General features: G+C 41.2%; 1 protein-coding gene across 1 annotated transcript; it reads right to left on the reverse strand.

Annotated features, from left to right (window-relative positions):
* Nucleotides 1-201: 201 nt before the first annotated feature.
* Nucleotides 202-9,055, reverse strand: LOC130873026 (C-type lectin domain family 4 member A-like). Its single transcript, XM_057767531.1, has 6 exons — nt 8,784-9,055; nt 7,747-7,863; nt 3,848-3,949; nt 2,803-2,954; nt 1,816-1,928; nt 202-549 (listed from the first exon to the last, which is right to left on the reverse strand). Exons 1-6 carry the CDS (start codon nt 8,863-8,865, stop codon nt 408-410), a joined length of 708 nt encoding a protein of 235 aa, XP_057623514.1. The 5' UTR covers nt 8,866-9,055; the 3' UTR covers nt 202-407.
* Nucleotides 9,056-15,762: the final 6,707 nt, after the last annotated feature.

A 15,762-nucleotide genomic window follows, 5' to 3' on the forward strand; every position in this document is an offset into this window, starting at 1 on the left:
TTTCCATATCAACTCGAGACGTTGTAATGCAAATATATATGATTTATTTGTCAATTATACATCAATAAATCCAAAAAGAGGGGAAAAAAGAGAGAGATAGGGAGAGGGACCATTCCATACAATTCTATCATCAAATAAGACTTTAAGAATCTAAAAATAGACAGAGAAGTTGATGTGATTCCATCACCCAGGAGGTCCTGTATAGTCTCTGGTATATGGGAAATTCTCCTTATATAAGAGAGTAAAAGATGAATGAATAAGTACATATGTGGACCAGAATTATCATATGTATAACTGTTGGCTGCCTACCTAAACTTCTATGGACATACATTCCACAAGAAGATCTTTCCAGGTGTCTATGTCATGGTGGATAAAAATGCTGCCCCATGTCCATGGAAACTGTTTTTTCACAAGTATATTTTCTTCATCTGACAAACTGACTTCTGTTTACCACTGCAAGGGATGTCAGCCCAGGCCCACCTAGAAAGTTGATGATTTATTATAACACATTGTTCATGGTCACTGTTGGGCTCACCTGGGTGCCAGAACCTACAAGGGAGGAAAGAGCATCAGGTGTTTCCACAGTAATGCTGGGAAAGAGAAAGCAAGAGTAAACAAGCCTGGGGATGAGGTTGGAATCTGTGGAAATCAGATTCTAGTGTGGACAAATCAACCGTTCTGATTTTTTACCACCCGTATCTGACCTTTTCCTGGAAAACAGGGCCTACCACATTTAATATTCTCTCAGCTTGTTATTTAACTGTTCTCCCAGCACACATCCCAGGGGCTGCTTCATCCCTAGGTCTTGGTACCCAGGGACTATCATTCCATGTGCTTATTTATATATTGAGAAGGTCTCTTCTAGCCTGGTCTACAAGAGCTAGTTCCAGGACAGGCTCCAAAGCCACAGAGAAACCCTGTCTCGAAAAACGAAAAAAAAAAAAAAAGAAAAAAAAGAAAAAAGAGAAGGTCTCTTCTTTTTCTCATATTTTAATAAAGCTTTCTTTCATTTTACATCAGTTTTATTTTAGAGACTGGAGAGCTAGTTAAAATATCTAGATAATCTACTTATTTCTGTCATTTAGGGCAAGTAATTTAATATCCTGGATTCCTACTTTTCTTCTCTGAGAACTGAGAATGACAGTAACACCACTACCTAATTCTCACTACAGAAATCTGATAGAATATGGGAACATAGTAAGATATTGGAGTTTTTAAATAATTACATAAATATGAAACACAACAATATGAGATTGGGGGCTTTAGATTTATGAGAAATAATCATTATTGTCTTGACATTAATTTTTATTATAGAGATATCAATGAAAGATGGAGAGATAGTTCAGACCATGAGAGTTATGTTTCTTTAACCTATATTGGTGTGGTCATCACCTGTGCCTCAACTGCAGCGGATCCAACACCCTCTTATGGGCTCCATGGGCACTCACAGACTCCTGGCACACACTCACAGAGACACATATACACACAAATAAAAATAAAAATAGATCTGACTTTTTAAAATATAGATGAGTGACTGAAAGCACAATAAAGCCCCCCTATCTGTAAGCACCTGGTTGGGCACCCTGGGTACCTATCATCCTACACTCTTCTAACTCAATTCCTCATCTCTCCTGGGAGTGTCAACAACACGTGTCTCACAGGACTCCTGCGATGAGTAAACAGGGATAAAGGTAACTCCATCCCCAGCACCCACACCAGGGCTGAGCTGTTTTAGTTTATAACCAACAGCTGGAACACCCTAAAGTCTTCTCATGGCACAGGACCCAGGACTCCTCTGAGTAACTCTAGACTCACGTGGCATTTTCATTGTATGGCGTCTGATCAACCCATCGCCACTGTCCATGACCTGGATCTGAAAGCCCGATAAAATAAGCAGCATCACTTCTCAGGATCTTAGTGATGAAATTCTAAGAGGAAAGAAAGACATAGCATTCAGCCTGGATTGAGGGCTTTTTTTTTTCTGTTATAGAATTTTTATAAGATCTTTTAAAAATTATTTTAAATATGCAAAATTATAGGTTCAATATGATGCACATGTGCAAATACATAATAATCAAATCCTAGTTCATCTTTCTAGGCTCTTAAATAGTTTTCAAATTTTAGATTAATACACAATAATTGTACATTTTGGAAGTACACTGGTCATACAGAGATGAGAAGACAAAGAAGATCAAGCACTAAAAGAGCTCCCCATCCCAGGAGTGCCGTTTTCCCTGACTGACCAGGATACAAAGTCATCACTCATTGGCCTGATTTTATAGACATTGGAAATAATCCTTGTACGTGATCATGAATTCTCATCTCAGAATCACCCTGCTCTTTTCTTCCCCGACATGTTCTTGAAAATTGTGCATGAGAGGATTTTACAGTTTTAATCATTCTCCATTCATAACTGCAGATATTTCATTTCTGAAGGTTGGCTCTGACTCTCCTGATTGGACCCCCTTTCCCTAGTCAGCTCTGCGCCCTCCTCTGTTAGACAGCTGCTACTACAGGAAGCCTTAGAGTGCTGAAATCACAAACTGGTCTTTCAAACAGAAGAAACATTTTGTCCTTCCCTCCACCCTTAGGCACTGCATTTCTGTTGCCATGGTTCCCATTGGTTGTTCGGTTCACTGCAGCGGGAGCAAGGTGTAGAATGCCAAGGCTGAAGCAACCTTTCCGGCTACCTGATGGCAAGCCTTCTGCCATAGCACCAACACCCATGTCAACAAAACTCCCTCTTAGTAAAAAGGGCAGACAGCAGGCTGAGCCCAGGCCCCACTTGCTCCCAGGATGCACCTGTTCTTCCCGGCTGCGGACCACCATCAGATGAGCACCCATGCTGGAGCACTTCTCCTCACTCTCGCTCCAAGATGCCAAGTCAGTGGGAGTGAAGTAGCAGTGGGAACTAAATGGTTCCCAGTCCTTTGGGCAACAGCTCCAGACTTTGTCTATGGGGAGGAAGGAGATTCAAGTACAATGTCGTAAAGTCATTTAAAATCTGCTGTATGTGGAGACCACATGGAAACTGGGACTCCCCACCTCTCCAGATGCAGCAAGGAGCCCCTCTCGCTCTGATGCCAAGGAACCCCAGTCTACTCTGACAGTACCCTTCATAAGTCCACTTTCCAGCTTAGTGTACAAGAGAAACAAATTCTGCATTCAAACCATAGGTAAATTACACTTTGGAAACACTGTAACTGAGGTAGCAACAATATTATCACACACACACACACACACACACACACACACACACACGCGAAGCACACACACAAACACAGAGAGGGGGGGAGTGGGGAGAGGAAGAGAGAGAGTTATAAAAGCACTTGAGGGACTACAGAAATGACTCAGCAGTTAAGATAGTGTGCTGTTCTTGCAGAGGACTGGAGTTCACTTCCCTGGACCCACTACCTGTGGCTCACCATCACATATAACTCCAGCTCCAGAGACCTGACACCCTCTTCTGCCCTCTGCAGGCACTGCACTCACATGCACAAACCCACATACAGACACTTGCACATAAACATATTTCAAATTAAAAATAAACTCTTAAACATACACTTGAGATGACTCCCTGGAGATGCTCACATTCACACCATCAGATCTGCTTCATCCTTTCTGGAGCTCCTTTCTGTGCCTGATGAAATTCAACTCAGCCTGGCATTGGCTCTCCCTCCCTGAAACTCTTCTTCAAATATGCCAGACTGGAGACCTCTGTAAAGGACTCCCCAGGCAACTGGTACTGAGTGTGCAGTATGAAATCACATCCCCATGGTGCCTGCTGATGACAGATCTACCCAAGACTCTTGTTGGAAACACTAATTATAGGCACGTTAACTTTTACCTTTCAAGAATGAATGTTGTTTTGTACACTCCAATCTGGTATAATTCAGTTCTTTAATTATTGCTTTCTCTTCAAGAAGCTGAGAATATTTTTTAAACAAAGCTGTAAAACAGAATAAAAACCATTCATTTTTCTGGTAGTGCTAAGACTAGGCTCTCTGCTTTTACCTTCGTTCATTCTTTGTAGAAACGAAACCTATAAATGTCCAACTACCTGAGTAGTTGTAGTGGCTGCCTGGGAAAGATTCCCCATCACCATAGAGTGTGGTGGCTGTGGCCCTAGCACTTGGGAATTAGAATGAGGAAGAGAAGTTTCAGGTCATCCTTAACTGTACAAGTTGGTGTAGTTGATTGGTTGGTTTAGCTAGCTAACTAGCTAGTTAGTTTGTTAATTGGTTGGGTTAGTTGGTTAGTTAGTTCATGGCTAGCCTGGGCTAGACGAGACCTTACCACAAAAACAAGAACAATTTTCCCTCACTCCAGTCAGTGTAACCCTGCTCCTAGTGATTTATGACCTCAAATATCTCCAGGAAGAGCTGGAAGGGACAGATCCATGACCCTGGGGTCTCTCCACCATTTAATGAAGGACACACTAAAGACTACATCTTAGGTGATAAATTCGATTAAGTATATGCATAGCCCAGGAACGGGGAGGGAGAAGTGAGCAAATTCAGAGCAGTTCCAGGTTTCCCGAGCATGGAAGTTATAAAGAGCCCGACACTGATCAGAAGGACATTGCTTTCGTTCTTTCCTTTCCTTTCCTCAACCCCAGTGAGCTCTGACTTCTCAGGGTCCCCACCCTTTCATGATGTCTCTAACTTAAAACTAATTCATCTTTTCTCTACAAGTTGAATTTTCTCTTTTTCTCTTCCTTATCTCCCACTTGTTCCTTGAGTTCCTAGATTCTGGCTTTCGCTTCTGCTAACTTAAAAAAAAACTGTTTAAAATAGATATCAATGGCTCCTCATGTGCACTTATCAGTCATCTTCCTGTGGGACTTCTCACATGACCTAGCCCGCTTCTCTTCCTTCTTAACTTTTGGGAGATGCCGGCTCCCTCCAGTTTGCCTGGCCTTGCTTGCTGCTGTGTCCTGTGCTCTTTCCCACCTGCTTCCTTCTGCACCCACCTCTCGTACAATGGAAATTCACCCAGTTCCATCTGTAATTCTCTTTCTCTTCATTAGTGATATTGCAATTACATGGGTTGTGGAGTGGGTTGACTGCTGACTTCATGAAATCAGAACATAGAGTCACACCTCACTCCTCTGCATCCCCTAATTCTCAACTATCAATATTGATCAAAACTTCACCTCCTGTGCTCAACGTTACCTCCTCTCCTGTGCAACACTAGCAGGACCCTTGGACCAAGCCCCAAGTGCTGCGCGAATGGATTCTGAGTTAGCTTCCTAATCTCTCCTTCCCTTCATTTTCACACCTCGGTAAGAGCATGCTTCTCTAAGTCAGTTTTAACTTTATCATGTCCTGCTTCAGATTCTTCAGTGGGTCTCCATGACTGTGGCACACTGCAAATCTGCCCACACTTTTCCATCTTCCTGTTATGAATATCCACTTGGACTATGTCTTTTCGGTTCCCTACTCAAGAAACTGGGGCTGGGGCTGGAGAGATGCTTTAGCAGTTAAGAGCATTGACTGTTCTCCCAGAGGACCCAGATTTAATTCCCAGCACACACATGGCAGCTCACAGCTGTCTGTAATCCCATTTCCAGGGACCTGACGGCCATGGCAAAACACAAATGCACATAAAATAAAAATAAATAAATTTTTTAAAAAAGAAACTGAGTCTGTTTCTACACCACCTGATATGAGCTGCCTTTAAGACTTTCTTTGTCCACAAGGGCAAATTGATTTTCACTCCATGTTGAGCTTGGCTTACTGCTGCCATCCATTGCCACACCAACTCCAGTGTCGTCTGTGTGACATGATATATGTCATTATACCGGACGGGAGCTACGTGTCCTATGGGAGTAGGCTTCCTGGAGGTCAATGGCAGACAGCCTGGTATTGGCCGCCCTTGGGGCACAGACGGGATTCTCGAGTAGCTGGCTATGTGGGATATGAGCTTTGCACAATTTCTTTCATAATAATGATAGTCTTTATATATACAAGACAAGGATCATTCTCTTCAGAAACAGCTTTGAGATAGGGAAGCACAGTATGGGAATGTATAAGACTACAGCAGAACCCTTGTCATACACGGGGTGTATGATGAGCAAGGGAATAGATGGGTTAACGTTGGTGGACAAAGACTGTTATATTATACTTTGAACTTTATAGATAGGCTTGCTAGATCCCAACCCCCATGGTGTCTGCTGCATAAGAAGGTACTAAAAAGTATATTTCAACAGGTGCAGAGAACTGATTAGGTATATTTGGTCACTAGATGAAATAAAGGGTTGGGAAGAGGAAGGGCCATGATAGCGATAATGAGACAGAAACTTTCTATTCATAAGATGAAACCACTTGTCTGAGGTTTACATTCCCAAGGACAAGATTTTCTCTTCTAAGGATGCTATATGTCTAACACCTGTTCCTGATAATATACTTTTCTTAAATATCGCTGATGTGACTAAAAGAAGCTTTCATACTGTGCCAACAAATGATACATGACCTTCTGATTTGTTCTTTGTTTGAATTCTATACAATGAAAACATGAATTCAGTAAAATCACAGCAGATTCCAACCACTCTCTTGTGTGTTGTGTCTGTCTGTCATTCGCCGAACTTGTGCCTTCCTGTTACCAGGACCCTGCTTCTTCCACGGTCTGAGTGGCTCCCCTGAGCCCGTCCGTGGCAATCCATACTGGAATTCTGAAGTTGCCATGGGAAGCTGGGGTGTCTGTTACTGATGCGTGACTCCCTAAGGATGAGTAAGTTCACCTCGGACCATGGGAATCTCCCAAGAGAGACCAGGCTTGGTGACACCACCAAGCAAGAATTAAATAAATAGTTCAACTATCCTACTAATTTTTAAGCTGGCTAATGGTTCAGCCACAGCCACTAAATTGAATAACATTTACAGGAAATACCCGTGTAATATGGCCTGCACTATTTTGTCATCAGAGTCCAGATTTGTCTGCCCCTACAGTCTCATGCTCAGTTCTCCACGCAGCTCTACACGGTACAGTAATGCACACCTATATTTGCCCGTATTTCCCATGCTCCCCCATGTCTCTGGCATTGCTGGCACACAGGTCTAGGCGTCATCTGCTCCAAGCTTTCCTTAGCCTCCTGGGCTCACTTCTCACCTGCACAGCATTTCCCATGCGAGCTTTTAAGCGCTGCTTCACTTGACTATTCTCTATGTTCCTGAGACTGGGGCTGCAGCTCTTTCTGGACTCTGACATGCTGCCCAGTATATAGGAAACGGATATTGTTAATTATTGAATGAATTAATATAACACCTACAAAAAATATAGTTTATGATTTTTAATTTTTGATGAATTTAAAAGCTAGTTTACAGAGAAATCCACTATTTTCTAAAATAGTTCCAGGACTCACACAGTTTGGAACAAAAAACAAATGATTAGAAAGAAATCCCCTGTAGCTCTGTCCCTGGAATAGCTCTGTCATCTCTTTTCATCACCCTGCCCATTCCAAAATTTAAGTATCTATGCATCTGATGGGGCTGGTTTCTAAATGTTGCTGAGGAAATACAGATTTATTCTCAGAATTGGGATCTACCACAGATGCCCCAGGATTTCACTCTGTGACACCACCTAACACACACTGGATTCTCTAGTGAGAAGAGTCTTTATAAAACAATGAAAATTTTCCAATGTCGTCCATCTCCTTAGAGAGTTCCTGTCTCAGGTTTCTGCATAGCCTTCTATCTAATGGGTCCCCTTCCTTCTTGTTGCTACTTGTCCCACGGTCATACTTACTGATCAGAGCAATGGAGAATAAGATTGTCAATAGCAGGAAATATATTGTGAATGAGATGAAGAGCACCCTGGAGAATCTAAGACAACTTTCATGAGTCGTGATCTTCTTTGGAGGAGCTGAAAGACAAAAAAAATCCATGTCTTGAGTTCTGTTCCCATTTCCTCTTCTTTCTCCTTTTCTTCTCTTTTTATTCATGATAAATACTAATAACATGATGTTTAAAATAATCAGAAAATGCAATAGGAAAAAGTCATGTGAAACATAGAAACATTACTAATATGTTGTGTGTGTGTGTGTGTGTGTATTCCTGACATTGAAAATGATTGTTGTCACTATTTTGGTATGTACCTTTCTAAGAAGTTAAAAACTTTTACTTATAAATGTGTTTTCCACAATTGAAAATCTGATTTGTGACTATATTTTCTTTGACATTATGTCATTATTTCCCCTATATTTTGTTTTATTTTTGAATCTGGGTGTCAGTATGTACCCCAGGTAGATCTCGAACTCATTATGTAGTCTGAGATGATCTCAATCTCACAGAAACCCCCGTCTCAGGCTCCTGAGTTTGAGATTACAGGCTTCAGCTAGCACATCTGAATAAACATTTTTAATATAATCATGTCTTCTTTATAAGTTTTATAATAATTGCATAGTATTTCATCACATAATTTGGAGGGAAATGAGTAAAAGAAGCTGTTCAACATTTAGATGCCAACAGACTGTGATATGTTACCAAATAGAGAGAGAAAATCAGTAGACCATGGTTTAACTGTTGAAACAATATGTTTCACACATTTAAGTGTATTTATGTGTAGAAAAGATACAATAACATGGGTGATGTGATTTTCTCTAGATAGTGAAAGACAACACTTTCTCTTTTCCATTGTACAATCCCACAACCTTTCACATCTGTCTACAGTCAGCACACTTGGTTGTGACTCCAGTGACCAAGAGGCACGGCCATAAACTAAGATCATCTGTCTTTCTCCTTTACTTCATCACTAACTAGGAGCAGCAGAAAAGGACTTCTTACCTGAAGGAGAGTCTGCATTGATGTCTGAGGAATCAATTTTATTTTTGAAGTTCGAGTTAATATAAATGTTTTCTGAAAACATGTTGAGAAGAAATCTTCCCCTGTCCTCAGAAGATGAGTGTCCCCCTTCTGTAAAACAGGCCCTGAACAAGAAACAAGGATGGCAGCAAATGATCCCGATACCAGCTAGGGATGAGGGGCAGTAACAGAAGCTGCCCTGAGCATGCAGTCCCCTGACTGGCAGAGGGAGAATCACAGGCGGGGAATGCACCCAGAACCATTGTACAATCGTCACGATACCAAGAACTCAATGCTGGGCAGGGAGGGGAGAGAAAACAGGAAGGAAAAAAAAGAGGAATCAGGCCATTGGAGAAGTCAAATTTGTCACAGAGTTGAAGTTCTGACACTCAGTCTGAGCTAACCTCCACAATAAAGCATCCATTTCCCATCTTGTGCTGAGATTCCTACTCCTGATTCCTGGAAAGCTGCCACTTGGTATCCCTGAGGCTTTAACATCATTCAGGGTGGTCCCATGGACAGAAACATTCTTCAACTCAAAGGCACCAGTTATGCACCCAGACTGTGCCACTGCATGGGGACAGTGTCTTCACCCTGATCAGTCTCTGGAACCCTCGCCTCCCCTATCTTATGCATGGATACTCCCTTTAACCTTCCTGGGCTCTGACAGTCCAGTTTCTCCACACCCTCTTTTTCTTGAAAGTCACTGAGTTCCTAACTTGTGTTTTCCACTCCCACCCTCTGTATCTTGCCTGGTTCCTGGTTTACCCTTTGAGAGGAAAGTCCCCTCGACCTGCTGAGTACCTAGATCCCAAAATGACCTGGAGCTAACATAGTGCACTGGGTCTACACTCACCTTTTCCAAGTGTTGAGAGGTCATACCAGGCTGTCCCTGAGGACCCTCTGCTCACTCATTTAGGGTCCTGACCTCCTGCAAGAAGTGGCCTCGAGCATGAATGACTTCTCATCCCGCTTGAGCTCAGTCTCTCTGAACCTGCCCACTCTCAGACATGGCTGCCCTCGTCACCTCTCAGACTCTGAGGTCTTGCCTCAGGCTGCTGCTTCCCAGTCAAGACACATTTCCTCCCACTGCTCAGATTCAATTTCTGCTCAAGTCAGCCCTCTGCACAAACAGGTCATTGCTTCCCCACACCCCACCCTACTATAGACACCTACATTGCCTTGTCCTGCATAATACTTTACTCAAAATTGAATTATTTATTAAGAGACAATAGTATTTTTAAAATACTATTTTTAAGAGATAAAACACTCTATCATTCATTAAACTCCTTATACAAAATTGAGTTCTAAAGTTACCTCTGTTTATCTAGGGGGGAAAATCACATTGTGCATGAACTATACTGTATCTAACTGGCTTACAATATCAAACACTTATTTCTCAATCGCATTTTATTTGGGCTTAAGGACTGCCTAAGGCTGACTAATTCTTCTTGGATCCAGCCGTATATTCTTTATTCTGGCACCAAGACCACAGAATAGTTGAACCTGCAATATACTCCTCTATTTCATTTGGACATTAGGGCTAGTGGTATGCCTAGGCAGGTATAGGTGTTTGCTATGAAACCTGACCACCTGAGTTGCACACACACACACACACACACACACACACACAAGAAAGGAAGGAATGAAGGAAGGGAGGGAGGGAGAGAGAGAGAGAGAAAGAGAGAGAGAGAGAGAATGAATGAATGAATGAATGAAGTAATGGTCATTAAAAAGTCACTATTAAAATATCAGTCAAAGCAGGCACTTGCACAAACCTATAAATTAGGTAGCAAGACAGACTATGCACACTATAGGTCCTATGGGAAAATGTGTCAAGAGCATAAAAGTTTAATCCTTACACTGAGAATTATGCAAACACTTTTGACCAATTGTGTGAACCAGTTCCAACCACTTTACATTATCCTGCTAAAAGATCGCTAACAACATCCTCAAAAGTGTGGCATAAGCAGCAAAAGAAACAATTAGCAGGGTGAAGATAAGGCTCTCAGGATGGGGGAGGGGAAACTTTCCCAACAGGATTCATGAACTGAATGGAGAGTTCTCAAAAGAAAGAATACAGATGGTCAATAGATACCTAAAAGTGTGCTAAAAATACTAGTCATAAGGGAAATAAATAGTTAAACATTTTCGAGATTCCAACTTACACCAGTCAAAATAAAGTAAACATAACAATTCCTGGAAGAATCTTGGACATATACCCAAAGGATGCTCAATCATACTACAAGGACTATGTTCAACTATGTTCATAGCAGCATTATTTGTAATAACCAAAACCTGGAAACAATCTACAAACAGGGCTTTTCCCATGATAGGATTTAGTATGACTTGGGCTTGTGTATTCTCTAACAACCACTGTGAGTCCATATATTCAGGTGCCCTGCTGTATCCAAAAGACACATTTCCCTTCCAGTCATCCATCACATTTGGCTTTTAAACTTTCTACTCCCGCTTCCATAATGTTCCATGAGCTTTATGGGAAATGAAGTTGTAGTACAAATGTCCCATTTAGGAGTGAGCGTTCTGCTTATTCTCTGCACCTTGGCCAGTTAGAAGTCCTATGTTAGTCATCATCTACAGCAAGTTGAAACAAAGAAGCGTTGTGAGACACACTGATCTATGGATTCAACAATAGGTCTTTAAGACACAGTATACAATGTTCATTTAGCTGAGCAGGAGTAATAGATTCTCCCCTTGGTCTATGATCTGTCTAACCATAGGTTCTTAGCCCAGTAATGGTGGAAGGTATGTGTTTCATCTTAAGAACAAAACATAAATCTAATCAGAAAGTTATTGGTTGCTGCCAGGATGCTGCAGTCACTATTGCACCAGTGGGCATGGCTGGTGAGGACAGTCACAATTGCAGCTCCCAGGGGTCACAGCGGGATAAGACTGATGGTGACTTTCCTTCTCCAGTAGCATGCACATCACCTTCCAGCACTATGAAAACTAAACAGTAGGGACGAAGCTTCCAGGTCAATACTAACTTGATTTTTTCATGTCTTATGACTCAAATGTGTGGTCAGCAGCAATAAATTCTTACCCTAAAATTCTGGAGCATTGTCCACAATAGCTAAGCTATAGAACCAACAACACAGGAATGGATAAAGAAAATGTGCATCTGCATACAATGGAATTTTTCAGTCATAAAGAAGACAAAGTTATGGCATTTTCAGGAAAATGTATGCTAGTGGAGATAATTATATTAAGTGGATTAAACCAATCTCACCATGAAATGTAGCATAGGTTTCTCATTTGTGATCCTTAGATTTTAGACAGATGCATAAACTCAGGTTGCACATATGGCATGAAAATAGAAGTAAAATCTTGTAGAGGAAAGAGGGATGGATGGGAGGCCTTGGGGAGAGAAAGGGCAAAGTCAGGGAGTATGTGGAAAATGGGCTCAGCATGGATTATTTAGGATATGAAAATACCCTGTGTAATTGTACCATGAGCAACGAATAACACAATGACAGTTCTGAAAAATAATAAAGTAAAATAGAACTTCCAAAAGTGTTCTGAAGAGTAATCAAGAATGGTGACGACAGCCTATAATGTTTGAGAGTCTACGGGACCTACCACTCCAAAAAGAGGTATTCTGCATTCCTGGCACTGGGCTTTTATTTGTTAGACTCTGCATAGTAGGGACATTGTTGCCCTATTGTAGGGTATCTCCATTTCATCTCTTTTATGTGTATATATAGATATATTTTAGAAATCCTATATCATAATATGTTTCTATGATTTTTCAAAACACCTTTAGTATTATTTATCCATCCTATAATACTTCTCTAACCCTATCCTCCTCTCCCTGACCCCAATATAACACTTTTTGTATAATTATTCCCGTTTAATCATTTATACCACTGCATTGTATTGCTCCTCCTTTGAAAGCCCCTTCTCCTGGCCCCTTAGAAATTCCTGACCTCTATAGTTGTTACAAATAAAATACAAATCTGAAGATTCAATGCTAACATCCACAACTGAGAAAAATGTGCAACCTTTGTCTTCCTGGGTCTGGATTACCTCATTCAGAATGACTGTTTCCAGCTCCCCTCATTTACCTGAAAATTTTATAATTCCATCTTTCTTAACAGTATAATAATCATTTCTTGTGTATTTATGCATTTTCACTAATCACTCATCAGTTGATGGACATCTGGACTTCTTCCCTCTCCTGGCAATTGTGAGCAGAGCAGCAATGAGCATGGAAGAGCTGTGTCTCTCGATTAGGGTGTGGAGTCCTTCGGGTAAATGCCCAGGAGTGGTCCAGTCTGATCACGTGGTAGACATTATTTTAGCTTTCTGGGAACCCACACCAATGTTTATAGTCACTGCTTCAGTTTGCACTCCTCCTGGCAATGAATAAGTGCTTCCCTTTCCCACATCCAGCCCAGCATTTGTTGCTGCTTGGTTTCATTGTTGCTTCTGTTTTCGTCTGCATTAGTCATTCTGACTGGAGTGAGACAAAATCTCAAAGAATTTTAACTTGCATGGCTAAGGATCTCTTAAAAGATTTTCTCTTTCTTTTTTGTTCAGTTGTCCATATCCTTTCCTTTTGGGGGAGGTATTTTCTTCTTTTATACAGCTTTCTGTGTATTCTAGATATTAACTCTGTCAGATGTATAGCTGGTAGAGAATTTTTTTCTCATTCCATGGGCTGCCTTTGCTGTACAGAAGCCTTTAGTTTCAGGAGGTCCCATTTATTAATTGTTCTTAATGCCTATACATCGCAGTTTTGTTCAGATAGTCTTTTCCTTTTAAAAGTTTTGGCCTTTGAAGTCAAGCATGATCCATCCTTTCTGGCCTATCAGATTCAGGATATGAAGTCTTAGGTTAAGGTCCTTGACTCATGTGGATTTGAATTTTGTGCAGAATCAGCAATCAGGACCTAGCTTTGTTCTTCTACATGTGCCTATCCAGTTCGACCAGAACCATGTGTTAAAGATGCTGTCTTTTCTCCAAACCGTATTGTTGGCCTCTTTGTCAAAACCAAGGTAGCTTTTTTAGTCTGTTTTTATGCCGGTACTATGTAGTAGGCAGCGGTGGAGCTGCGTCCCGCCACCCGGATAGCTTTATCAGAAATAATTACACGGAAACTGTAGTCTTTTAAACACTGCTTGGCCCATTAGTTTCAGCCTCTTATTGGCTAGCTCTTACATATTGATCTAACCCATTTCTAATATTTTGTGTAGCACCACGAGTTGGCTTACCAGGAAGGATCTTAACCTGCGTCTGCCTCAGAGAGGAGAATCATGGCGACTGCCTGATTCGGCTTCTTTTTCCCAACCTTCTGTTCTGTCTACTCCGCCTACCTAATTTTCTGTCCTATTAAAGGGCCAAGGCAGTTTCTTTATTTAACCAATGAAATCAACATAAAACAGATGACTCTCCTCCATCATTTCCCCTTTTTCTGTTTAAACAAAAACGAAAGGCTTTTACTTTAACATAGTAAGATTACATATAACAAAACAGTAATAAAGTAAGAATTACAGTTACAATATTTATATCTATTTTATCTTTTATTATAACTAAGGAAAACTATAACTATCTATTTATTTTTTAACTTTATCAAAGATTCCAGAAGGATATAAAACTACCTAAGTAAACAAGAGGTAAGCAAGTTTTAAAACTCTAGAAATGACAGAGACATCTCGCTGCCTGGACAGTCACCCAAAGTTTTTTTATATCGTTGGGGCATCAGTCTTTGGCCTACAGGCCCATAGTATCTAGCAGACATTTTTATGAAGCAGGAAATTTTAAAGACAGTTTAGTCACTATCAGCTGTGTCCTGTAGAATGTCTTGTAGATTTTTTTATGAATCAGGAACCCTGAAAGACCATCTCACCTTTAGGCAAGTTTAGTAGTCTTCTTTTTGTGGGTTTTTTGTGTCCAGTTTATGTATCAGTCCAGGCAAGAGCAGTGTTTTGTCCAAATGGCTATCAAGCTCCATAAGGAGCCTCTTTAATGTCCATCTTTCTCTTGAAGTAGCTTGATGTTGGCTTACCAGGGAGGATCTTAACCTGCATCTGCCTCAGAGAGGAGAATCATGGCGACTGCCTGACTCGGCTTCTTTTTCCCAACCTTCTGTTCTGTCTACTCCGCCTACCTAATTTTCTGTCCTATTAAGGGGCCAAGGCAGTTTCTTTATTTAACCAATAAAATCAGCACAAACAGATGACGCTCCTCCATCAGTACTATATTGTTGTATTACTATAGCTCTGCAGTATAACTTGAAATCTTGGATTGTGATGGCCCCTGCAGGTTTCTTTGTTTTGTTTTCGTCATTGTTGTTCAAGCTTGTTTGGGCTGGCCTAGGATTTTGTGTTCCTAGATGAAAGCTAGGATTATTTATTAGATCCCTGTGAAAACTCTGTTAAAATTTTAAGGTTATCCATTGACTCAGCAGATTGCTCTTGGTAGGCTGGCCATTTGTACAACATTAACCCTGCTAATCCACAAGCAGGGAAGATCTTTCCATCTTCTGGTATCTTCCTCGATTTCTGTCTTAGATGTCTTAAAGTTTTGAACTAGACCTTAAGTAGCAGTGTTTCAAAGATCAGAAGATTTCAGCCACAGCTGGCTTGAGTACATGGACGATTTAGTCATCGAGCAGAAAAAGGGAAGTGGTTATATCACATTACTGTGTGTTTCCGGTTCCTTCCTCAGAGAGGAAGAGATGGACGCTGAAGGGTTGAACCATCTGATCCTGCAGAGGGAGAAAACATTCCCTCAGCTGCACCAGTGAAGCAGCTTAAGATTCCTTTGCTTTTCCTCAACTTTGTGAGCTCTGCTGTGCTGTCTGCTCTGCCCACTGGCAACGCTGTACCCCAGTGTCTGCTTCCTTCCATCCTTCTGTCCTGTGTCTCTGTATTTATGCTGATACCTCTGGATAAAGAGTGATGGGGTAGTAGAACAAAGTCCAACAGGAGAATGAACC

This window comes from Chionomys nivalis, chromosome 1 (genome assembly GCF_950005125.1).
Source record: "Chionomys nivalis chromosome 1, mChiNiv1.1, whole genome shotgun sequence".
Classification (NCBI taxonomy): Eukaryota; Metazoa; Chordata; class Mammalia; order Rodentia; family Cricetidae; genus Chionomys; species Chionomys nivalis.